Source organism: Ambystoma mexicanum, chromosome 13, assembly GCF_040938575.1.
Source record: "Ambystoma mexicanum isolate Mex_15411 chromosome 13, UKY_AmexF1_1, whole genome shotgun sequence".
NCBI lineage: Eukaryota > Metazoa > Chordata > Amphibia > Caudata > Ambystomatidae > Ambystoma > Ambystoma mexicanum.
This window is the reverse complement of record NC_090938.1, coordinates 12,062,184-12,087,508: the sequence shown is the minus strand read 5'-3', so window position 1 is coordinate 12,087,508 and position 25,325 is coordinate 12,062,184. Positions and strand designations below refer to the sequence as shown.

Sequence of the window (25,325 nt, the reverse complement as noted above, 5' to 3'; positions counted from 1 at the left end):
CCTGCACCAGGGGGTAGCTTTCTGCTCCCTTAAGCCCCAGTCATGGTGAATGCTGGTCCTCCCCCTTCTCCCTGCACCAGGGGGTACCTTTTTTTTGTTCCCTTAAGCCCCAGTCATGGTGAATACTGGTCCTCCCCCTTCTCCCTGCACCAGGGGGTACCTTTCTACTCCCTTAAGCCCCAGTCATGGTGAATACTGGTCCTCCCCGTGCTCCCTGCACCAGGGGGTACCTTTCTGTTCCCTTAAGCCCCAGTCATGGTGAATACTTGTCCTCCCCCTTCTCCCTGCACCAGGGGGGTTACCGTTCTGCCCCCTTAAGCCCCAGTCAGGGTGAATGTTGGTCCTCCCCCTTCTCCCTGCACCAGGGGGTAGCTTTCTGCTCCCTTAAGCCCCAGTCATGGTGAATACTAGTCCTCCCCCTTCTCCCTGCACCAGGGGGGGGGGTTTCTTTCTGCTCCCTTAAGCCCCAGTCATGGTGAATGCTGGTCCTCCCCCCCCTTCTCCCTGCACCAGGGGGTACCTTTCTGCTCCCTTAAGCCCCAGTCAGGGTGAATGCTGGTCCTCCCCTTTCTCCCTGCACCAGGGGGTACCTTTCTGCTCCCTTAAGCCCCAGTCAGGGTGAATGCTGGCCCTCCCCCTGCTCCCTGCACCAGGGGGTACCTTTCTCTTCCCTTAAACCCCAGTCATCACCTGGTGAATGCTGGTCCTCCCCTTTCTCCCTGCACCAGGGGGTTAGCCGGTGAGCATTGTTCCTCCCCGCGCCTGCACCTGGGGGCAGTTACTTTTTTGCCCCTGTGTGTATACTCGGAAGGTTTTGCCCCTCATCTCACTGCCCTGTTACTGGGAGTTATTTTCTGCCCCCCTCTGCCCCCCGCCTTGCCCTAACTGGGGGGTGCCGCTCCTCCCCTCTCCTCCCTGCACCGGGGGTTCTTACTTTCATGCCCCTCTGTGCACCCCCCTCGCACTCACCTGGGGATTTTTACTTCTCTGCACTTCCGGGTTATTCCCCCTCTCCTCAACTAGTGAGTGTTGTCCTCCCCTCCCCCCTTTGGGGTTTACTTTTCTGCCCATTTGAGCCCTCCCCGTCCTCACCGGGCAAGTGTTGTTGCTCCCCTGTGCACCTGGAGGTTATTTTTCCTGCTCCTGTGTGCCCTACCCACTGTCCTCAACCGATGGGTGAGGTCCCGTCCCACCTCCTGCAAAAGTGGGGGGAGGGGGGTGTTCTTAATTGTCTGCTCTTCTGTGCCCTCCCCCCAGCCTCACCTGGTGAATGTTGCTCCTCCCCTGTGCACCTGGTGGTTGCTACGTTGTCTCTGGCCTTCTCCTGAACCTGGGGGTTACTTCCGTGCCCTCCCCTTTACCTCACCTGGTGAATGTTGTTCCTCCCCTCGGCCCCCAGTACGAGGGGTTACTTTTCAGACCCTCTGTGCCTTCTCCGATCATCACCTGCACATGGGGGGGTCGTTATTGTTCTGCCCCCCCCCCCCCGTCTGCAGCTAGTGTGTTGTTCCTCCTCTCTAGCCCCTGCACCTGGGGGTTATGTCTCTGCCACTCTGCTTACCCATCGGCCTCGCCTGGCGAGTTTTGTTCTATCCCACTGCATCTTGCAGTTAATTATCTGGCCCCATGTTCCCGTCCAATTACTCACTTGGTTAGTGTTTTTCTTCCCCTATCCCCCTGCACATGGGGTTATTTCTCTGCCCTCTCCCTGGCGAGTGTTGTTCCTCCCCTTAGCCCCTGCACCTGGGGGTTACTTCTCTGCCACTCTGTGCCGTCCCATCGGACCCGGCTGCAAGTGGTGTTCCTCCCCCCTGCACCTAGGGGGTACTTGTCCGACCCCCAGTACCCTTCCAAGTACTCACTTGGTTAGGGTTGTTCATCCCCTCCCCCCTGCACCTGTGGTGGTTTACTTTCTGTCCCTCTGTGCCCTGCCCCACCCTCACCTGGTGAATGCTGGTCCTCTCCTCGCCCCCTGGGGGGGGTCCCTTCCCTGCACCTGGGTGCTGTACGAAAGGCATGGTATCAAAGTAATACAGACAAGTGATCACACTTCAAGGGTGTTTAATAAACTGTGAAGTCCATGAGATAAAGCCTAATCTAAACCCAAATCTAAGATGGGAGCAAGCCATGACCAAATAATAATAATAATAATAATAATAATAATACAGTCCTAGTGGAGTCCAGTCACAAAAATGGCCTATATTAAGAAACCTATTGCCAATCCTTACCAATATGCTACAAAAGAGTGCAAGATAATGTTCACAAGAAAAGAAAAAAGTGTTCACCAAATGATAAGTCAGGATGTTATGGCCGTGGTGTCTCTCCCCCACGTTTTCAGCACGGGACATGGTATGACTCTCGAGCACAGCACACTCCTGGGCTTCTGGCACAAGCTCACAGTTCCTTTTCTCTAGATCAGGGCCTTCTGCGTTCCAAGTCTCTTCTCATGCAAAGTCTCTTGCGTTAGAGGGCCTGATATGATATTTCTAAACAAAACTAACAGTTTCTTATAACTTTCACGTAGCGCGATTACTCTTCACCCTTGGATCCCCCTCAGCCGGGGTCCGAACCTCTTCTGTGGTTAGCCTGCCTCAGTCAAGCTCAGACCAACCCTTCACTGTGGACATCCCTCAGTCGGGTTCATACTGGTCGTCACAATGTTGTTCAGTTAGCTTCTTCACACTTTTCTCTTCACGTCCTTCAGTTAGGGTCACTATCGTCTTCACTCAAGTTCCTTATTTGTAATATTCAAAAGACTCAATGGGGGTCATTACAAGGTGGGCGGTAAGGGATACCGGACACCGGTAAGGAGACCGGTGCCGGTAATCCCTTACCACCCAATTCCGAGGTCCCTTAGCGGGAACCGCAAGGAACGTGTGGTCTGACCACACATCCCTTACAGGTCCCGCTAAGGGACCAGGGCGCCAATAACGGGCTTGCTAGTCGCGAGCCCGTTATTAGCGCCCTCCCCATTCCCATTTGAGCCCTATGGGGGCTCAAATGGGAATGGTTTGTTCAACGGGGATTTACTGGTCCCTCCAGGGTCGGAATGCACTGGTAGGTCCCCATTGAACAATACCGGTGCCGGACCCGGTATTGGGGGCAGCCATGGCGCAAATAGCGCCATGGCTACCACCAATCTCGGAATGAGCCCCAATGTCTTTTTAAAAAAACACCTTTTAGTTAGGTCCCCCCTTATCCAGCCTCAGACCTTCCACAGCACTTGCCAACTTTAAACAAAGACTTCCAAAAGGGAGATCAGGTCTCGCTGGGTCACTTTGTTGGACTATGGTTAGGGCGTGTTTATTCACACTAACTAGTTTGCAATGCATTCCCCCTCTGCCGGGTGCAAACGCCTGTCTCACAATTCCCTCAATCATCAAAACTTTTGCAAAGTGTGAAGGACTTCCGATTGTACAAGGGTTTTTCTTGACCCGTGCATTACGACGTTGCTACCTCACGCCAGCCTTCCCTATGGCCTCTTGGTACTTGTAGTTTCACTACAGTCTTTGTTCAGGAGAAGGGTACCAGCCAGCAAACCTTCGAATGAGCACCCACATGGTGCCGGACCACTATCTCTGGTACCAAGTTCATTCGAAAAAAACCTCCGCATCTTAATCTTGCCACTGCAACCTAGAGTTTAACACAGTCTGGCCCATTATCAGGGTCTTCCGACTCATCGGCTGTGCTTTAACTCGTTGGCATTTCTTTTGCCGCTGGAGTCAAGGACAGTACCACGATGGCAACCGTGTCTCCCGCCCTGGCTATCAGTCCAGCAGGGTTCCATGTAGTGCTGACATCCGTTACACCATTCGCCAGCTGCAATTCCCGGTCTCAGGTTTCTTTTGTCAGAGGCTTCACGGGTCTGGGTTGAAAAGCGCAACTCACTCAACATCCTTTCAGGTATCTGCATTTCTCCTCCATTTGAACTTCCGTCCTGGAATAGCTGCTTCCTCGTGCATTCGGCCTTGCTCGCCGTGTGCTCTTGTGATCCACCTTTTATCGCAGTGGGGAAGGGAAAGGGCAGTTGGGTGTGTGTAGTTGTCAGCAACTGCTAGACTCTGCCTGAACTTTGTGTTTGGACATGTCATGTAAACGGCTCTGCTATTAGTCCCTTGTCGCTCACATGGCAAGAAAATGTTTATGAAGGAAAAGGTGCGGGCGGTAGAGTTTGAGTATCCTACTGGACAGGATGGGGGGGGGGTGTAATAAAAAAGGAAGGCGATACCACGTCTCTCCCTTCGGTGTCCCACCTCCACTCCCCCAAAGACCCCTCATCCAGGGGATACTCCAGCACTGGTCCACCCCCAGGAACTGCATCCAAGCCACCTGGATGACAGATCCCCGAGGACTAGTAAGTGAGACACCTGCATGTTTCTCACAGTGCCCCCCCCCCATGTCCTCACCTGGGGTGTGTTGGTCCTCCCCTCGCCCCCTGGGGGTCAGTTCCCTGCCCATGAGTGCCCTCCCTTCTGTCTAACCTGGTGAGTGTCCCCCCCCACCCCCCCAAGATATACTTCCCTGCCCCGCCCCAATCCTCTCCTGGTTAGTGGCGGTCCTCCCCTCGCCCCATGGGGTTAGCTTACCTGCCGCAGTGTGCCCTTACCTGGTGAAAGTTAATCCTCCCCTTGCCACATGGGGGATCATTTCCCTGGCCCCATGCACCCTCTCCCTGTGCTCACTTGGTGAGTTTTGGTCCTCCCCCTTGCAGTTCTTCACTGCCCCTGTGTGCCCTCTCCCTGTCCTCACACGGGGAGCTTCGCAGCTCCTGAGGGGCCACGCCTACCTGCGTCGACCAGTCCCAAAAAACACAAACTATCCAGTGGTGTGCAGGAGCCATCTTTGCAGAATTCCAGTCTGCTCTTTGGAGCGGGCACAGCTCCGCGGAGAGTGCAGGCCAGAATTGGGACCCTGTGACGGAGGAGTTTGGGAGAACACACGCCTGTGAGTATACCCTTGCAAGTGATAGCAAGTAGTGGAGCAGTATATGGAAAAAAGTGTGTTGCGAGTGGAGGACGAGCTTGTTTGTATGGTGTAGGTGTGCTTTTCATTATTGCTTTTTTTCAAAAACGATATTACGGAATGGAAAACCGGAGTGTATGGAGCCTCCCCAAGTGAGGGGGGAAGGTGATATCACATTTTGTGTAACAGAGCAGAAAAGGAAATGAGTAAGAGCCCTGCATAATTAGTGGGTTTGGATACAGAAGTGGTTGCTGTTTTACGATCTTTGGATATGGTGAAGGCCCGAGGTGGGGCGTTGTTAATAAAGTTTTTTTTTTTTTTGAGAGTGGTGTGAGCAAAAGGGAGGAGGGGACAGCGGATGGATTTTTTGACTGACAACTGCAGGGTGCGATTAGAAGCACCGAGGCATTTTTAGGATGCGCACATTGCTATAACGGGAGGGGAGACCCCTCTAGATTACATGTATAAGGCTGTTTTTGGGGCTTTTCAGCTGATTCTGGCGAGACAAAGGCATTCTTTAAAGCTGCGGCAACAGTGACGTATTTTCTTTAGACTTCTTTGCTTCATTCATTCCGTGTTGCCTTTATTCATTTATGTATGCTTTTTGATTAATAAAAGGTCATATTTAAAAATGGCCTGTCGTACATTTTGACTCCTATAAGAGACAGTTTATCATTTAGGTAAGTGTGTATGTGCGAGTCCTTGCCTCCCTGCGTTCAAGGTCCTTCCTTCAGGGTATTGGTGAGAGAAATAAGATTTGTCTGTGCAATCTTTGAAAAGCAAAACACCTGCTTAACCTGAAAAACTGATACTCCTTATCTACCTCGTCCCGTTTTAGTATCAGCATTCCAGCTCCCATCTGCGTCAACCTTTGCACACGCACAGCTACTAAACATTACACTTGAATACAGGCTGCTCCATTGCGCCCTCCACATCTCTCTCCCTCCACCCTCTCTTCCCCTCATCCCCCTCTATGTGCATTATTTGACTTTCAGACAAAGAAGAAAATGGAACTGGGGGACTCAAACAACTCATGGTGTATTTAAAAAAGTGATAAGAAAATCCTATATATATAATGCTTTCATTATTCATACATGTGTGCCATGCATTGTATTTTTGCGATATCAATCTTTATATTAGGCATTTATCTAGGAACATCTTTTATATGGGGCAAACACATAAGAGGGGAGGGGGTACCAAAACCTCACTGTATAGAATAGGTCTAATGTACACAAAAATGAAACTGGATATTTAGTACTCCTAGTGCACAACACTGAGACTCAACACAATAACAATTCTGTCCATGACACAAAGGGACCCGTCCACAATGGATTGTTAGAATACCTAAGTCCCTACTGTGTTCAAGATTGCCTAATGCTTTTCATAATACAAGTTTTATTGATGTCAATATAGTAGTATTATGAATGGAAATATAGGTGGCCCCAAACATACAAAATGATGAGCACGAAGGGCGAAATATGACGCCTACCATGGACTTGGTCTTGACGCCATAGATGTGTCACACAGAATTCTCCAATAGTTGTTATACAGAAATTAGTTTGGTGGCGAGAGAAAGCGAATGGCAGCTGTTACTTGTGTTCATTGATGGGGCATGTTTCAGGACCCCCAACCAAGGTCTTAATGCCACTAGAAGTACCAATTCTAAAAGCACAGCGTTTAGTCCATCTTGTGCTATGTAGGCTCAAGGGCACCTTACAGGCACACAGTGTGAGACTCAATGTTCTTGATCCAGATCGTCTAAAATGCAACAGCAATCCGAAAAGCAACCAATGGCTAAAACGGCCACACCTAGTAATACAAAGACTTAACTCTGTTAACAGCAAATGGCAAGATACCCCAATTAGCTGCGTGACGGAGGGACCAATAGGATACGAAGAAGAGATCCCGGCTCGAGTGGAAGCAACCTGCGCACCGTTTTGGACTGAGCATATCACAGAAATAACATGGATTGAAGCAATGGAGAAACCAGTGAAAGTGCACAGGGAAGAAACATACAAACTTTGCTTTTATAGTGCCAGAACTAGCTTTGTGGGGGCCAACAAACATTGCAACAAGACCCTGCGTATCCACAATCACAAGAAAGGCACAGCCGCAGCAATGGATTACTATAGGCTGTTAGGCCAGCAAGCGTACTTGCAACTCCCACCATCACGGAGGAGCAATCGTTCGCTAGCAATTCTGGTCTTAGCCATACTCGTGATGCCCAAGGAGGGCCAACAACCGCCTTCACCCCCAACCACCTTTCCTACTTCCGAACAAACAAAAAATCTGTTACCAGAACCAGAGTTTCGCATCCTTCCTAGAAAATAGAAATATGAAAATTTGCGAAGGAGGAGTGCCTGCTACCTATCCCAAGACTCATCTGAACTGCTCAATGAAATTCAGCAAGGCAGAGACATTCTTCTCCGCCAGGTTTACTACTTGGTGTGCAAAAAGCAGCCAACACCAAATGGCTGCAAACAGTACACTGGGAAACGATAAAGCTGTAAAGGACACTGAACAAGGATTCAACGTTACAAAAGGTGGAAATCTGCTCACAGCGATGGAAGCGGACATGTGCAAAAAGATCAGAAATTCAGGTTTCACATTCATGCCTCCCAAAGATACAGAAAATGGCCCCCTCTCCCAAATAACAGGAGCTGTACACAACCTAGGAGTCCGCATGAAGAAGGAAGCTGGCATGCAAAGTGAGGACTGGTTTGACAATTTTTTCCTGGGCACCATCCTGGATGGGGGGACGATTGTGAAGATGCTAGTGCCCGTCATTTCTTTCATGCTGGTTATCTTTCGCACCGGCCAAATGGGTCTCCGATGGTGTGCCAAAGCAGTGCATGATGATGGGTTTAAATTGGGGTATCATCCACAAGCAAGCCCCATATGGTACAGATTGAACATCGCATACACCCCCTTGTTAAAGCTATCCCCAAGATCCCGAGAATTACTCTCACCTTCTCCTCACCTCGTGTGTATTGATACTCGCGTCGACTCCTGGGGGGGCAGGGAAGTGACCTCCACCCATCCAGGGGGCGAGGGAGGACCAACACTAGCCAGGTGGAGGGGGGGGGGGGCACTGTGTGCCCTCCCACCTGTCCTCGCCTGGGTAGTGTTGGTCCTCCACTCGCTCACCTTGGGGGGCAGGGGGGTCACTTCCCTGCCCTTGTGTGCCGCCCCCCCCTGTCCTCGCCTGGGTAGTGTTGGTCCTCCGTTAGCCCCCTGGGTGGTGGGGGGGGTTCCCTTCCCTGCCCATGTGCCCTCCCCGTGTCCTCCCCTCTGCCCTCATGGGGGGGGTCACTTCCCTGTCCATGTGCCAGCACCCTGTTCTCATCTGGGGATTGTTGGTCCTCCCCTTGCCCCCTGGGGGGGGGGGGGGGGGAGTCACTTGCCTGTCCCCGTGTGCCCTCCTCAATGTCCTCACCTGGTGAGTGTTGGTCCCCCCCTCTGTCCCTATGGGGGGGTCCCTTCCCTGCCCCTGTGTGCCCTCCCGTCTGCCCCCATGGGGGGGGGTCACGTCCCTGCCCCTGTGTGCCCTCGCCCTATACTCCCCTCTGCCCCTAGAGGGGGGGGTCACGTCCCTGTGTTAGGGAGAATTCTCACACAAGTGCTAAATTCCCTCTACCTTAGAGCCCTCCAGCTCTTTTGCTATATTTTGGGACTTTGAACTTTTCATTTTCAATGTGTTTTACTTGTACTATTTGGTTATGGATTTTTAAAACAACTCCACACGCATCATCTTTTTCTGTGTGTTACACAGAACCTTCAGTGGAGTGGCACAGGGATGTCTTTCAGACTTCCCAAGGTTTAAATACCTTCTCTGGTACCGACTACTGTCTCCCAGAGCATGTAAAGTAAAATTGACTTTACTAGTCTCTTTAAATGTACTGACCCAGCACACCCCATCTTACTATAGAGTGCTGGAGAGGCTGCCTAGCACCCCCCGAGTCAAGACACTCATTTAACAGTCAAATGTTACCCTTTCCTACTTTAAATGACTGGTGGCAGTGGTTTAGATCAAACTACCACGGTTTTTCCCGACCGTGAACAACAGTAGCTGAAAATCGGGTTAGCCATGTTTTTCAATATGGCACCCAAGACCTATAGACTCCGGTCAACTTTTTTTGCCATTCCTTTTAGGAAAGGTCCTTCTTGTGTTTGTCTCTGTGCGCCAAACCAGGTTTGGTCCCTTTGTTTGATGGCCTTTGGCAGGCTTCAGTGCTGAAGCCCTCCTCTGGCGCCTGAGTGTCGGGGTGGACAGGATGTGAGGGAGGTTTCCCAAACTCCCTGTGCTTAGTCTCCTAGGATAACTGAATACACTCTGGCATGATTGGCCAGCTGGGTGTCTGGCAAGCACAGCCACTCTGCTGTGTGAGTGACAGTCCGGCTGGAATGAAGGGGGGAAAACTGTTTAAAAGCAGGTCTCTGGGACTTGGAAAGCTGAGTCGATCACTTGAACAAAAGAACCGAAGATGAGCTAAAGGAACAGGGCTGCTGCAACTCCTGGACGACCAGTGAAGCCCTGCTGCAGATCCGAATTGCCTGAGACTCCATCGACAGAAGCCCTTCAAGGTTAACTTCTTCCCTTGAGTTTGGTGGGAACAACCAACTAGTAAGCTGCCTGGACACCGTCCCCTCCTGGTCGAATTTTCTGCAGAGTGCTTTGGAAAACCGGATAGCCAGTGGGAAGGATACCAATTTGGGGTCTCTAAGGCACTCTCATCGACTTTTTGCCAAGCTTGTGGCCTCATTCCTGGGCAGTGCAGGAACCTCCCCGACGTCCTCCTTGTCCCAACGACTGAAGCTCCGGAACAGCAAGATCTACCAAGAACAAATGCCTCAGCTACAGCTCTTCTTCAATTTAAAGGTACTGTGCAAACGCGGTCCGGAAATCTTATCGGCCACAGAGAAAGTTTGTGAAACTTTCCTGATTTCGAAGGCTTGTCCTTCCCTAAATATTCATCAAACTTTTTGCCTAGCCAAAGATCTGTGTCAAAGACATAACCGTTTACTACCAGAACTGTGCTATCCTATACAAAGACTCTGAACCATTGACTTTGGCCCAGGCCTATGAACTGAATTGCTGGTTGTAATTTACTGAAACCCTTTGCCCTGCCAATGAAAGTATTTGTGCTGTTGATTCTTATAACCTTGTCTTCTTACTCCTTTTGAAAGTATCTGAAGTGCCATTTTGCTCCCACTACAGGGGAGCTGAACCTGTTCAGTACTTCTTGGTTGTGTATTAGTAGTATATTCTTTACCAAGAAACCTTGATAAGTGTTTGTTTGAATCACTGTATTAGTTGGTCCTTTGTGTAACTTGTTCTACTGCTCACTCCACACTTGAGATAAGTCTGGCTGCTCAGCCACTGCTACCACATAACTGTAGTACAGGCTTGTACCAAAGGTGAAATTGTACGGACACTTGTAGTCTTAATTGCATGTAGTGTTTCCCAAGGGTACTGCATGTGATTCTGCCTAACACCCTGCCCCTGTGTGCCCACCCCCATCCTCCCTTTCCCCGCGCCTGTGTGCCAGACCCCTGTCCTCACCTGGAGAGTGTTGGTCCTCCCCTTGCCCCCTGGGGGGCACTTCCCTGCCCCCATGTTCCCCCCCATCCTCCCCACTGACCTCATGGGGGGGTCCCTTCCATGCCCCTGTGTGCCCCCCCATCTGCCCCCATGGGGGGGGGACCCTTCCCTGCCCGTGTACCCCTCCGGTCCTCCCCTCTGCCCACTGAGGTTACCTTCCCAGCCCCTGTGTACCCCCCTGTCCTCCCCATGTGGGGTCACTTCCCTGCCCCTGTGTATCCCCCCCTGTCCTCCCCTCTGCCCCCTGGGGGGTACCTTGCCAGCCCCTGTGTGCCAGACCGATATTCTCACCTGGGAAGTGTTGGTCCTCCCCTCAGCCCATGGGGGGGGGGGCCCTTTCCTGCCCCTGTGTACCCCTCCGGTCCTCCCCTCTGCCCACTGAGGTTACCTTCCCAGCCCCTGTGTACCCCCCCTGTCCTCCCCTCTGCCCCATGGGGGTCCCTTCCCTGCCCATGTGTGCCCCCTGACCTCCCCTCTGCCCCCCTGGGGGGTCCCTTCCCTGCCCCGGTGTGCCCCCCTGACCTCCCCTCTGCCCCCCTGGGGGGGTCCCTTCCCTGCCCTCGCCTGGGCAGTGCTGGTCCTCCCCTCTGCCCCCTGGGGGGTCTCTTCCCTGCCCCTGTGTACCCCCCCCCGTCCTCCCCTCTGCCCCCTGGGGGTCCCTTCCCTGCCCCTGTGTGCCCCCCTGACCTCCCCTCTGCCACCTGGGGGGGTCCCTTCCCTGCCCCTCTGCCCCCCTGGGGGGGTCCCTTCCCTGCCCTCGCCTGGGGAGTGCTGGTCCTCCCCTCTGCCCCCCTGGGGGGGTCCCTTCCCTGCCCCTGTGTGCCCCCCTGACCTCACCTCTGCCCCCCTGGGGGGTCCCTTCCCTGCCCCTGTGTGCCCCCCTGACCTCCCCTCTGCCCCCCTGGGGGGGTCCCTTCCCTGCCCCTGTGTGCCCCCCTGACCTCCCCTCTGCCCCCCTGGGGGGTCCCTTCCCTGCCCTCGCCTGGGGAGTGCTGGTCCTCCCCGCTGCCCCCCTGGGGGGGGTCCCTTCCCTGCCCCTGTGTGCCCCCCTGACCTCCCCTCTGCCCCCGTGGGGGGTCCCTTCCCTGCCGCTGTGTGCCCCCCTGACCTCCCCTCTGCCCCCGTGGGGGGTCCCTTCCCTGCTCTAGCCTGTGGAGTGCTGGTCCTCCCCTCTGCCCCCTGGGGAGGTCCCTTCCCTGCCCTCGCCTGGGCAGTGCTGGTCCTCCCCTCTGCCCCGGTCCTCCCCTCTGCCCCCCTGGGGGGTCTCTTCCCTGCCCCTGTGTACCCCCCCCTGTCCTCCCCTCTGCCCCCTGGGGGTCCCTTCCCTGCCCTCGCCTGGGGAGTGCTGGTCCTCCCCTCTGCCCCCCTGGGGGGGTCCCTTACCTGCCCCTGTGTGCCCCCCTGACCTCCCCTCTCCCCCCCTGGGGGGTCCCTTCCCTGCCCCTGTGTGCCCCCCTGACCTCCCCTCTGCCCCCCTGGGGGGTCCCTTCCCTGCCCCTGTGTGCCCTCTGACCTCCCCTCTGCCCCCCTGGGGGGTCCCTTCCCTGCTCTAGCCTGGGGAGTGCTGGTCCTCCCCTCTGCCCCCTGGGGGGGTCCCTTCCCTGCCCTCGCCTGGGCAGTGCTGGTCCTCCCCTCTGCCCCTGTGTACCCCCCTGTCCTCCCCTCTGCCCCCCTGGGGGTCCCTTCCCTGCCCCTGTGTGCCCCCCTGTCCTCCCCTCTGCCCACTGGGGGTCCCTTCCCTGCCCCTGTGTACCCCCCCTGTCCTCCCCTCTGCCCCCTGGGGGTCCCTTCCCTGCCCTCGCCTGGGGAGTGCTGGTCCTCCCCTCTGCCCCCCTGGGGGGGTCCCTTCCCTGCCCTCGCCTGGGGAGTGCTGGTCCTCCCTTCTGCCCCCCTGGGGGGGTCCCTTCCCTGTCCCCGTGTGCCCCCCTGACCTCCCCTCTGCCCCCCTGGGGGGTCCCTTCCCTGCCCCTGTGTGCCCCCCCTGTCCTCCCCTCTGCCCACTGGGGGCCCTTCCCTGCCCCTGTGTGCCCCCCCTGTCCTCCCCTCTGCCCACTGGGGGTCCCTTCCCTGCTCGTGTGCCCCCCTGATCTCCCCTCTGCCCCCCTGGGGGGTCCCTTCCCTGCCCATGTGTGCCCCCCTGACCTCCCCTCTGCCCCCCTGGGGGGTCCCTTCCCTGCCCCTGTGTGCCCCCCTGACCTCCCCTCTGCCCCCCTGGGGGGTCCCTTCCCTGCTCTAGCCTGGGGAGTGCTGGTCCTCCCCTCTGCCCCCTGGGGGGGTCCCTTCCCTGCCCTCGCCTGGGCAGTGCTGGTCCTCCCCTCTGCCCCTGTGTACCCCCCTGTCCTCCCCTCTGCCCCCCTGGGGAAGTCTCTTCCCTGCCCCTGTGTAACCCCCCCTGTCCTCCCCTCTGCCCCATGGGGGTCCCTTCCCTGCCCATGTGTGCCCCCTGACCTCCCCTCTGCCCCCCTGGGGGGTCCCTTCCCTGCCCCTGTGTGCCCCCCTGACCTCCCCTCTGCCCCCCTGGGGGGGTCCCTTCCCTGCCCCTGTGTGCCCCCCTGACCTCCCCTCTGCCCCCCTGGGGGGTCCCTTTCCTGCCCTCGCCTGGGGAGTGCTGGTCCTCCCCTCTGCCCCCCTGGGGGGGTCCCTTCCCTGCCCCTGTGTGCCCCCCTGACCTCCCCTCTGCCCCCCTGGGGGGTCCCTTCCCTGCCCCTGTGTGCCCCCCTGACCTCCCCTCTGCCCCCCTGGGGGGTCCCTTCCCTGCTCTAGCCTGGGGAGTGCTGGTCCTCCCCTCTGCCCCCTGGGGGGGTCCCTTCCCTGCCCTCGCCTGGGCAGTGCTGGTCCTCCCCTCTGCCCCTGTGTACCCCCCTGTCCTCCCCTCTGCCCCCCTGGGGGGTCTCTTCCCTGCCCGTGTACCCCCCCTGTCCTCCCCTCTGCCCCCTGGGGGTCCCTTCCCTGCCCTCGCCTGGGGAGTGCTGGTCCTCCCCTCTGCCCCCCTGGGGGGGTCCCTTCCCTGCCCTCGCCTGGGCAGTGCTGGTCCTCCCCTCTGCCCCTGTGTACCCCCCTGTCCTCCCCTCTGCCCCCCTGGGGGGTCTCTTCCCTGCCCCTGTGTACCCCCCTGTCCTCCCCTCTGCCCCCTGGGGGTCCCTTCCCTGCCCTCGCCTGGGGAGTGCTGGTCCTCCCCTCTGCCCCCCTGGGGTGGGACCCTTCCCTGCCCTCCCCTCTGCCCCCCTGGGGTGGGACCCTTCCCTGCCCTCGCCTGGGGAGTGCTGGTCCTCCCTTCTGCCCCCCTGGGGGGCCCCTTCCCTGTCCCTGTGTGCCCCCCTGACCTCCCCTCTGCCCCCCTGGGGGGTCCCTTCCCTGCCCCTGTGTGCCCCCCCTGTCCTCCCCTCTGCCCACTGGGGGTCCCTTCCCTGCCCCTGTGTGCCCCCCCTGTCCTCCCCTCTGCCCACTGGGGGTCCCTTCCCTGCCCCTGTGTGCCCCCCTGACCTCCCCTCTGCCCCCCTGGGGGGTCCCTTCCCTGCCCTCGCCTGGGGAGTGCTGGTTCTCCCCTCTGCCCCCCTGGGGGGTTCCTTCCCTGCCCTCGCCTGGGCAGTGCTGGTCCTCCCCTCTGCCCCCCTGGGGGGTCCCTTCCCTGCCCTCGCCTGGGGAGTGCTGGTTCTCCCCTCTGCCCCCCTGGGGGGGTCCCTTCCCTGCCCTCGCCTGGGGAGTGCTGGTCCTCCCCTCTGCCCCTGTGTACCCCCCTGTCCTCCCCTCTGCCCCCCTGGGGGGTCTCTTCCCTGCCCCTGTGTACCCCCCCTGTCCTCCCCTCTGCCCCTGGGGGTCCCTTCCCTGCCCTCGCCTGGGGAGTGCTGGTCCTCCCCTCTGCCCCCCTGGGGGGGTCCCTTCCCTGCCCTCGCCTGGGCAGTGCTGGTCCTCCCCTCTGCCCCTGTGTACCCCCCTGTCCTCCCCTCTGCCCCCCTGGGGGGTCCCTTCCCTGCCCCTGTGTGCCCCCCCTGTCCTCCCCTCTGCCCACTGGGGGTCCCTTCCCTGCCCCTGTGTGCCCCCCTGTCCTCCCCTCTGCCCACTGGGGGTCCCTTCCCTGCCCCTGTGTGCCCCCCTGACCTCCCCTCTGCCCCCCTGGCGGGGTCCCTTCCCTGCCCTCGCCTGGGGAGTGCTGGTCCTCCCCTCTGCCCCCCTGGGGGGTCCCTTCCCCTGTGTGCCCCCCTGACCTCCCCTCTGCCCCCCTGGGGGGTCCCTTCCCTGCCCCTGTGTGCCCCCCTGACCTCCCCTCTGCCCCCCTGGGGGGTCCCTTCCCTGCTCTAGCCTGGGGAGTGCTGGTCCTCCCCTCTGCCCCCTGGGGGGGTCCCTTCCCTGCCCTCGCCTGGGCAGTGCTGGTCCTCCCCTCTGCCCCTGTGTACCCCCCTGTCCTCCCCTCTGCCCCCCTGGGGGGTCTCTTCCCTGCCCCTGTGTAACCCCCCCTGTCCTCCCCTCTGCCCCATGGGGGTCCCTTCCCTGCCCATGTGTGCCCCCTGACCTCCCCTCTGCCCCCCTGGGGGGTCCCTTCCCTGCCCCTGTGTGCCCCCCTGACCTCCCCTCTGCCCCCCTGGGGGGTCCCTTCCCTGCCCCTGTGTGCCCCCCTGACCTCCCCTCTGCCCCCCTGGGGGGTCCCTTCCCTGCTCTAGCCTGGGGAGTGCTGGTCCTCCCTTCTGCCCCCTGGGGGGGTCCCTTTCCTGCCCTCGCCTGGGCAGTGCTGGTCCTCCCCTCTGCCCCTGTGTACCCCCCTGTCCTCCCCTCTGCCCCCCTGGGGGGTCTCTTCCCTGCCCCTGTGTACCCCCCCTGTCCTCCCCTCTGCCCCCTGGGGGTCCCTTCCCTGCCCTCGCCTGTGGAGTGCTGGTCCTCCCCTCTGCCCCTGTGTACCCCCCTGTCCTCCTCTCTGCCCCCCTGGGGGGTCTCTTCCCTGCCCCTGTGTACCCCTCTGTCCTCCCCTCTGCCCCCTGGGGGTCCCTTCCCTGCCCTCGCCTGGGGAGTGCTGGTCCTCCCCTCTGCCCCCCTGGGGTGGGACCCTTCCCTGCCCTCGCATGGGGAGTGCTGGTCCTCCCTTCTGCCCCCCTGGGGGGCCCCTTCCCTGTCCCTGTGTGCCCCCCTGACCTCCCCTCTGCCCCCCTGGGGGGTCCCTTCCCTGCCCCTGTGTGCCCCCCCTGTCCTCCCCTCTGCCCACTGGGGGTCCCTTCCCTGCCCCTGTGTGCCCCCCCTGTCCTCCCCTCTGCCCACTGGGGGTCCCTTCCCTGCCCCTGTGTGCCCCCCCTGTCCTCCCCTCTTCCCACTGGGGGTCCCTTCCCTGCCCCTGTGTGCCCCCCTGACCTCCCCTCTGCCCCCCGGGGGGGGGGGGTCCCTTCCCTGCCCTCGCCTGGGGAGTGCTGGTTCTCCCCTCTGCCCCCCTGGGGGGGTCCCTTCCCTGCCCTCGCCTGGGGAGTGCTGGTCCTCCCTTCTGCCCCCCTGGGGGGCCCCTTCCCTGTGTGCCCCCCTGACCTCCCCTCTGCCCCCCTGGGGGGTCCCTTCCCTGCCCCTGTGTGCCCCCCCTGTCCTCCCCTCTGCCCACTGGGGGTCCCTTCCCTGCCCCTGTGTGCCCCCCCTGTCCTCCCCTCTGCCCACTGGGGGTCCCTTCCCTGCCCCTGTGTGCCCCCCCTGTCCTCCCCTCTGCCCACTGGGGGTCCCTTCCCTGCCCCTGTGTGCCCCCCTGACCTCCCCTCTGCCCCCCTGGGGGGGGGTCCATTCCCTGCCCTCGCCTGGAGAGTGCTGGTTCTCCCCTCTGCCCCCCTGGGGGGGTCCCTTCCCTGCCCTCGCCTGGGGAGTGCTGGTCCTCCCTTCTGCCCCCCTGGGGGGCCCCTTCTCTGTGTGCCCCCCTGACCTCCCCTCTGCCCCCCTGGGGGGTCCCTTCCCTGCCCCTGTGTGCCCCCCCTGTCCTCCCCTCTGCCTACTGGGGGTCCCTTCCCTGCCCCTGTGTGCCCCCCCTGTCCTCCCCTCTGCCCAATGGGGGTCCCTTCCCTGCCCCTGTGTGCCCCCCTGACCTCCCCTCTGCCCCCCTGGGGGGGGTCCCTTCCCTGCCCTCGCCTGGGGAGTGCTGGTCCTCCCTTCTGCCCCCTGGGGGGGTCCCTTCCCTGCCCTCGCCTGGGCAGTGCTGGTCCTCCCTTCTGCCCCCGGGGGGGGGTCCCTTCCCTGCCCTCGCCTGGGAAGTGCTGGTTCTCCCCTCTGCCCCCCTGCGGGGGTCCCTTCCCTGCCCTCGCCTGGGGAGTGCTGATCCTCCCCTCTGCCCCCCTGGGGGGTCCCTTCCCTGCCCGTGTGCCCCCCTGTCCTCCCCTCTGCCCACTGGGGGTCCCTTCCCTGCCCCTGTGTGCCCCCCCCTGTCCTCCCCTCTGCCCACTGGGGGTCCCTTCCCTGCCCCTGTGTGCCCCCCCTGTCCTCCCCTCTGCCCACTGGGGGTCCCTTCCCTGCCCCTGTGTGCCCCCCCCTGTCCTCCCTCTGCCCACTGGGGGTCCCTTCCCTGCCCCTGTGTGCCCCCCCTGTCCTCCCCTCTGCCCACTGGGGGTCCCTTCCCTGCCCCTGTGTGCCCCCCTGACCTCCCCTCTGCCCCCCTGGGGGGGGGTCCCTTCCCTGCCCTCGCCTGGGGAGTGCTGGTCCTCCCCTCTGCCCCCCTGGGGGGGGTCCCTTCCCTGCCCTCGCCTGGGCAGTGCTGGTCCTCCCCTCTGCCCCTGTGTACCTCCCTGTCCTCCCCTCTGCCCCCCTGGGGGGTCCCTTCCCTGCCCCTGTGTGCCCCCCTGACCTCCCCTCTGCCCCCCTGGGGGGGGTCCCTTCCCTGCCCTCGCCTGGGCAGTGCTGGTCCTCCCCTCTGCCCCTGTGTACCCCCCTGTCCTCCCCTCTGCCCCCCTGGGGAAGTCTCTTCCCTGCCCCTGTGTAACCCCCCCTGTCCTCCCCTCTGCCCAATGGGGGTCCCTTCCCTGCCCCTGTGTGCCCCCCCTGTCCTCCCCTCTGCCCAATGGGGGTCCCTTCCCTGCCCCTGTGTGCCCCCCTGACCTCCCCTCTGCCCCCCTGGGGGGGGTCCCTTCCCTGCCCTCGCCTGGGGAGTGCTGGTCCTCCCTTCTGCCCCCTGGGGGGGTCCCTTCCCTGCCCTCGCCTGGGCAGTGCTGGTTCTCCCCTCTGCCCCCCTGGGGGGGTCCCTTCCCTGCCCTCGCCTGGGGAGTGCTGATCCTCCCCTCTGCCCCCCTGGGGGGTCCCTTCCCTGCCCGTGTGCCCCCCTGTCCTCCCCTCTGCCCACTGGGGGTCCCTTCCCTGCCCCTGTGTGCCCCCCCCTGTCCTCCCCTCTGCCCACTGGGGGTCCCTTCCCTGCCCCTGTGTGCCCCCCCTGTCCTCCCCTCTGCCCACTGGGGGTCCCTTCCCTGCCCCTGTGTGCCCCCCCCTGTCCTCCCCTCTGCCCACTGGGGGTCCCTTCCCTGCCCCTGTGTGCCCCCCCTGACCTCCCCTCTGCCCACTGGGGGTCCCTTCCCTGCCCCTGTGTGCCCCCCTGACCTCCCCTCTGCCCCCCTGGGGGGGGGTCCCTTCCCTGCCCTCGCCTGGGGAGTGCTGGTCCTCCCCTCTGCCCCCCTGGGGGGGGTCCCTTCCCTGCCCTCGCCTGGGCAGTGCTGGTCCTCCCCTCTGCCCCTGTGTACCTCCCTGTCCTCCCCTCTGCCCCCCTGGGGGGTCCCTTCCCTGCCCCTGTGTGCCCCCCTGACCTCCCCTCTGCCCCCCTGGGGGGGTCCCTTCCCTGCCCTCGCCTGGGGAGTGCTGGTCCTCCCCTCTGCCCCCCTGGGGGCCCCGTCCCATGCGCCCCCCCGCGTCCCTTCCCTGCCCTCGCCTGGGGAGTGCTGGTCCTCCCTTCTGCCCCCCTGGGGGGCCCCTTCCCTGTCCCTGTGTGCCCCCCTGACCTCCCCTCTGCCCCCCTGGGGGGTCCCTTCCCTGCCCCTGTGTGCCCCCCCTGTCCTCCCCTCTGCCCACTGGGGGTCCCTTCCCTGCCCCTGTGTGCCCCCCCCTGTCCTCCCCTCTGCCCACTGGGGGTCCCTTCCCTGCCCCTGTGTGCCCCCCCTGTCCTCCCCTCTTCCCACTGGGGGTCCCTTCCCTGCCCCTGTGTGCCCCCCTGACCTCCCCTCTGCCCCCCTGGGGGGGGGGGTCCCTTCCCTGCCCTCGCCTGGGGAGTGCTGGTCCTCCCCTCTGCCCCCCTGGGGGGGGGTCCCTTCCCTGCCCTCGCCTGGGCAGTGCTGGTCCTCCCCTCTGCCCCTGTGTACCTCCCTGTCCTCCCCTCTGCCCCCCTGGGGGGTCCCTTCCCTGCCCCTGTGTGCCCCCCTGACCTCCCCTCTGCCCCCCTGGGGGGGGTCCCTTCCCTGCCCTCGCCTGGGGAGTGCTGGTCCTCCCCTCTGCCCCCTGGGGGCCCCGTCCCATGCGCCCCCCCGCGTCCCTTCCCTGCCCTCGCCTGGGGAGTGCTGGTCCTCCCTTCTGCCCCCCTGGGGGGCCCCTTCCCTGTCCCTGTGTGCCCCCCTGACCTCCCCTCTGCCCCCCTGGGGGGTCCCTTCCCTGCCCCTGTGTGCCCCCCCTGTCCTCCCCTCTGCCCACTGGGGGTCCCTTCCCTGCCCCTGTGTGCCCCCCCCTGTCCTCCCCTCTGCCCCCCTGGGGGCCCCGTCCCATGCGCCCCCCGCGTCCCTTCCCTGCCCTCGCCTGGGGAGTGCTGGTCCTCCCTTCTGCCCCCCTGGGGGGCCCCTTCCATGTCCCTGTGTGCCCCCCTGACCTCCCCTCTGCCCCCCTGGGGGGTCCCTTCCCTGCCCCTGTGTGCCCCCCCTGTCCTCCCCTCTGCCCACTGGGGGTCCCTTCCCTGCCCCTGTGTGCCCCCCCCTGTCCTCCCCTCTGCCCCCCTGGGGGCCCCGTCCCATGCGCCCCCCCGCGTCCCTTCCCTGCCCTCGCCTGGGGAGTGCTGGTCCTCCCTTCTGCCCCCCTGGGGGGCCCCTTCCCTGTCCCTGTGTGCCCCCCTGACCTCCCCTCTGCCCCCCTGGGGGGTCCCTTCTTCCCTGCCCCTGTGTGCCCCCCCTGTCCTCCCCTCTGCCCACTGGGGGTCCCTTCCCTGCCCCTGTGTGTCCCCCCCTGTCCTCCCCTCTGCCCACTGGGGGTCCCTTCCCTGCCCCTGTGTGCCCCCCTGACCTCCCCTCTGCCCCCCTGGGGGGGGGGTCCCTTCCCTGCCCTCGCCTGGGCAGTGCTGGTCCTCCCCTCTGCCCCTGTGTACCTCCCTGTCCTCCCCTCTGCCCCACTGGGGGGTCCCTTCCCTGCCCCTGTGTGCCCCCCTGACCTCCCCTCTGCCCCCCTGGGGGGGGTCCCTTCCCTGCCCTCGCCTGGGGAGTGCTGGTCCTCCCCTCTGCCCCCCTGGGGGCCCCGTCCCATGCGCCCCCCCGCGTCCCTTCCCTGCCCTCGCCTGGGGAGTGCTGGTCCTCCCCTCTGCCCCCCTGGGGGGGTCCCTTCCCTGCCCTCGCCTGGGGAGTGCTGGTCCTCCCCTCTGCCCACTGGGGGTCCCTTCCCTGCCCCTGTGTGCCCCCCTGACCTCCCCTCTGCCCCCCTGGGGGGGGGGGGGTCCCTTCCCTGCCCTCGCCTGGGCAGTGCTGGTCCTCCCCTCTGCCCCTGTGTACCTCCCTGTCCTCCCCTCTGCCCCACTGGGGGGTCCCTTCCCTGCCCCTGTGTGCCCCCCTGACCTCCCCTCTGCCCCCCTGGGGGGGGTCCCTTCCCTGCCCTCGCCTGGGGAGTGCTGGTCCTCCCCTCTGCCCCCCTGGGGCCCCCGTCCCATGCGCCCCCCCGCGTCCCTTCCCTGCCCTCGCCTGGGGAGTGCTGGTCCTCCCCTCTGCCCCCCTGGGGGGGTCCCTTCCCTGCCCTCGCCTGGGGAGTGCTGGTCCTCCCTTCTGCCCCCCTGGGGGGGTCCCTTCCCTGTCCCCGTGTGCCCCCCTGACCTCCCCTCTGCCCCCCTGGGGGGTCCCTTCCCTGCCCCTGTGTGCCCCCCTGTCCTCCCCTCTGCCCCCCTGGGGGGTCCCTTCCCTGCCCCTGTGTGCCCCCCTGACCTCCCCTCTGCCCCCCTGGGGGGGGTCCCTTCCCTGCCCTCGCCTGGGGAGTGCTGGTCCTCCCCTCTGCCCCCCTGGGGGCCCCGTCCCATGCGCCCCCCCGCGTCCCTTCCCTGCCCTCGCCTGGGGAGTGCTGGTCCTCCCTTCTGCCCCCCTGGGGGGCCCCTTCCCTGTCCCTGTGTGCCCCCCTGACCTCCCCTCTGCCCCCCTGGGGGGTCCCTTCCCTGCCCCTGTGTGCCCCCCCTGTCCTCCCCTCTGCCCACTGGGGGTCCCTTCCCTGCCCCTGTGTGCCCCCCCCTGTCCTCCCCTCTGCCCCCCTGGGGGCCCCGTCCCATGCGCCCCCCCGCGTCCCTTCCCTGCCCTCGCCTGGGGAGTGCTGGTCCTCCCTTCTGCCCCCCTGGGGGGCCCCTTCCATGTCCCTGTGTGCCCCCCTGACCTCCCCTCTGCCCCCCTGGGGGGTCCCTTCCCTGCCCCTGTGTGCCCCCCCGTCCTCCCCTCTGCCCACTGGGGGTCCCTTCCCCTGCCCCTGTGTGCCCCCCCCTGTCCTCCCCTCTGCCCCCCTGGGGGCCCCGTCCCATGCGCCCCCCCGCGTCCCTTCCCTGCCCTCGCCTGGGGAGTGCTGGTCCTCCCTTCTGCCCCCCTGGGGGGCCCCTTCCCTGTCCCTGTGTGCCCCCCTGACCTCCCCTCTGCCCCCCTGGGGGGTCCCTTCTTCCCTGCCCCTGTGTGCCCCCCCTGTCCTCCCCTCTGCCCACTGGGGGTCCCTTCCCTGCCCCTGTGTGTCCCCCCCTGTCCTCCCCTCTGCCCACTGGGGGTCCCTTCCCTGCCCCTGTGTGCCCCCCTGACCTCCCCTCTGCCCCCCTGGGGGGGGGGTCCCTTCCCTGCCCTCGCCTGGGCAGTGCTGGTCCTCCCCTCTGCCCCTGTGTACCTCCCTGTCCTCCCCTCTGCCCCACTGGGGGGTCCCTTCCCTGCCCCTGTGTGCCCCCCTGACCTCCCCTCTGCCCCCCTGGGGGGGGTCCCTTCCCTGCCCTCGCCTGGGGAGTGCTGGTCCTCCCCTCTGCCCCCCTGGGGGCCCCGTCCCATGCGCCCCCCCGCGTCCCTTCCCTGCCCTCGCCTGGGGAGTGCTGGTCCTCCCCTCTGCCCCCCTGGGGGGGTCCCTTCCCTGCCCTCGCCTGGGGAGTGCTGGTCCTCCCCTCTGCCCACTGGGGGTCCCTTCCCTGCCCCTGTGTGCCCCCCTGACCTCCCCTCTGCCCCCCTGGGGGGGGGGGGGTCCCTTCCCTGCCCTCGCCTGGGCAGTGCTGGTCCTCCCCTCTGCCCCTGTGTACCTCCCTGTCCTCCCCTCTGCCCCACTGGGGGGTCCCTTCCCTGCCCCTGTGTGCCCCCCTGACCTCCCCTCTGCCCCCCTGGGGGGGGTCCCTTCCCTGCCCTCGCCTGGGGAGTGCTGGTCCTCCCCTCTGCCCCCCTGGGGGCCCCCGTCCCATGCGCCCCCCCGCGTCCCTTCCCTGCCCTCGCCTGGGGAGTGCTGGTCCTCCCCTCTGCCCCCCTGGGGGGGTCCCTTCCCTGCCCTCGCCTGGGGAGTGCTGGTCCTCCCTTCTGCCCCCCTGGGGGGGGTCCCTTCCCTGTCCCCGTGTGCCCCCCTGACCTCCCCTCTGCCCCCCTGGGGGGTCCCTTCCCTGCCCCTGTGTGCCCCCCCTGTCCTCCCCTCTGCCCACTGGGGGTCCCTTCCCTGCCCCTGTGTGCCCCCCCTGTCCTCCCCTCTGCCCACTGGGGGTCCCTTCCCTGCCCCTGTGTGCCCCCCCTGTCCTCCCCTCTGCCCACTGGGGGTCCCTTCCCTGCCCCTGTGTGCCCCCCCTGTCCTCCCCTCTGCCCACTGGGGGTCCCTTCCCTGCCCCTGTGTGCCCCCCTGACCTCCCCTCTGCCCCCCTGGGGGCCCCGTCCCATGCGCCCCCCCGCGTCCCTTCCCTGCCCTCGCCTGGGGAGTGATGCTCCTCCCCTCTGCCCCCCCCCGGGGCCCCGTCCCACGCGCCCCCACCCCCGCTCACCTGGTGCGTGTTGTTCTTCAGCGCGGCCACCTCGGCACCCTGGTTCACGTGGGCGCCGCTACACGTCTCGGCCGCGTCCTGGGCAGCTGCGGGCCTGAGCACGAGCAGCACTATCCCGGCCCCCAGGAGCCCGAGCCTCCACGGGCCCCAGCGCCGCCTGACAGCCAGCGACCCCATTCCGGCCTCTCTGAGACCTGCACAACGCGCGACCGTCCTCTGCAACACTGCCATTGGCTGTCCGCTGGCAGAGTGTGCGAGACCATTAGAGCACAGGCCCGTCACTCAGGCCAGCGCGGGCGCGCCATTGGCTGACAGCCTCTTCCTCATAGAGTTGGGTGGGAGGTGTGGCGTGGTGGCGTCATCCGTTCCGACGCCTTCCAGAGGGCGAATCGCCCTTTCGTTGGGTGCCGGCAGATGGGGCTCTTTCCGGATTGGCTCCTCGGCTTTGTTTACAAGTTTACTCCTCCCAGTCAAGCCGAGAGCTCTGACTCAGCGACTGCCCCACCCACAACACCTGCTCAGCGAACCAATGGGAAGCCGCAACTGAGCGGCGGGCGGGGCTAGCGACCAATAGGAGCTAGTGTAGCCAAGGGGGATCTCAGGGGCCAAACACCAGAGGTCTGGGGCCCGTGGAAGCTGCACAGATGAATCAGCCATAGTCTGAGGGCCCAGGATGGCCAACACCAGCATCTTAGGGACCCCAGAAAGTTATCCCAGGGTGCAAAGATCTGAGGGACCCTGGGTGCCTAGAATATGAAGGACCCAGGGCCCAGCCAAGTTCTGAGGGACCAATCCCACGGTCTCAGGGGCCTCAGGATCCAAAACAACAGCTACCCCAAGGATCTGATGGTCACAATAGTCACTAGTAGGCTCAGCGGAGACCTAGCAGTCAAAATCAAGCTATGAAGGGCCCAGGACTCAGTATGGGATCCCAGGGGCCATTAGTAGTACCTCAGTTCCAAGTGCCCCAGGGGACACAATACCCCAGGGAATATAAATTAAAAAAGTGGTGTAAGTTAAAAATGCTGGATATGTTAATCCTTTTCCCCTAAATATTCTGTAAAAAGGTAATTTACAATTTCAGTTCTAGAAAGTTTGGAGAGTGTTTTTGATTCAGGAATAATAGGGTTGGCGCTATATGCTCCGGGAACTTTTGAAAGAAGACTATGGTATAGTGTGGGCGGCTCTCATGGGGTCTTTTATTATTTCCATGGCTGCCAGCATGCCAAGCTGAGGAGAAATTGCTTTGGGGGGTGATGGGTGAGGTTGCTGACAGAGGCATAGGACTAATACAAAGATGGTGCCCCAGGGCATTCTTTGCCAGATTCCCCCCACATTCCTGGCAACCTGATTAGCAGTGGCCCTTCTCTGGTTGTTAATATATGCAATAATAACCTATTCCACAAGCTTCAACTGATGGTGGCCCACATTCTAATCCTGAACTCCGGGCCCCTGTGGTGAAGCTTGTGCAAGTGGTTGCTATTGCTATTAGCTCCCCGAGGCCAGTGGTCGAAGTGAGCGGGAGTGGTCGGGTGCGGTGCTCCTCTACTTTTTTAAATTAAGTTTTACTGTTCCTATACTTTTATTTTTAAAAGAAACCGTCCCAGAATGGTATTGTTTTAAAATAAAAGTGTAAGAAGAAGTTGAAACTTGTACTTTTAATGCACTGCACTGAACGGTCCCCTAAACAGCTGGTGCATGATTTTGGGGGTTGTATTGCTTATAGGAGGGAGTGTAGTGATGGGGTTTGTGGGGAGTGTGTGCAAGCCAGCAGGGAACATAGTTCCACTACTTCTTTTCGTACACTTCGACTACTGCCCGAGGCAAACACACAGGATGCTGAGAGCAATGCATTTGACAGAAATAACAGGCGACAGCAAGCACATGTTCCATTGTTTCTGTCAAATATGGCCACCATACAAACGTAGCGCCCAGTTTGGAGCAAGTTGATTGTGCTGGGGGTGCAAATAACTAAGTAACATGACATTACAGTTCGTTGTGACCTCACAATGCTGCCTTCCAGAGCCTTCACGGATCAAAATTCTGCTGCCACAATAAAGCACAGGGTGTGTTTATCTTTTCAGATTACCTTCTTACATTTCTGTCACAATTTACAGTCCTTTATGTCCTTAGTGGTCCAATACATCATGGCAAGTCTGCCTATCTAACCCCAATAGATCACATGAAGTATGGTTGGATCAGTTTTGTGTACATTAGTGGTGGTTCGCCCTATTTGGAATGTATGTTAGTGGGGGTCTTATTTGTGTTCTTGGTGCTAATACAAATGCTATACTGAAAGGAAGGAATAAGGATAAACCTGGTACTTTCACATCACAATTCTTTAATTATGAATTATAACTTTAAATGCCGCCATAGCTGGCTGATAGACATGTTGGACATACATAAAACAAAACCCACAAAAATTAGGACCATTTAATCAATTTCAACAATTTAAAATTCATCACAATATTCATACATTACATACATGGAAATAATCATAAAGTGCAACGTGAAATGTGCAAAAAAGTCCTACTCATTTTGCTTTTCCGAAGGGTTGGATACATTCCTTCATCCTAGTTTCAACAACTATTTTCTTCAGGACAGCTGTATCCATTTACTTGACCG

The 25,325-nt window shown here is 61.9% G+C and overlaps 1 protein-coding gene across 2 annotated transcripts in view; it reads right to left on the bottom strand.

Annotated features, from left to right (window-relative positions):
* Positions 1–23,051, bottom strand: part of SORT1 (sortilin 1) — a 226,828-nt gene extending 203,777 nt beyond the window's left edge. Inside the window, exon 1 of one of the 2 annotated variants that reach the window (XM_069633008.1) lies at positions 22,701–23,051. In XM_069633008.1, coding sequence (XP_069489109.1) covers positions 22,701–22,931 — 231 coding nt within the window. In that variant the 5' untranslated portion in view covers positions 22,932–23,051. The remainder of the gene's footprint in view (positions 1–22,700) is intronic. The other variant, XM_069633006.1, reaches the window with a different exon arrangement.
* Positions 23,052–25,325: the final 2,274 nt, after the last annotated feature.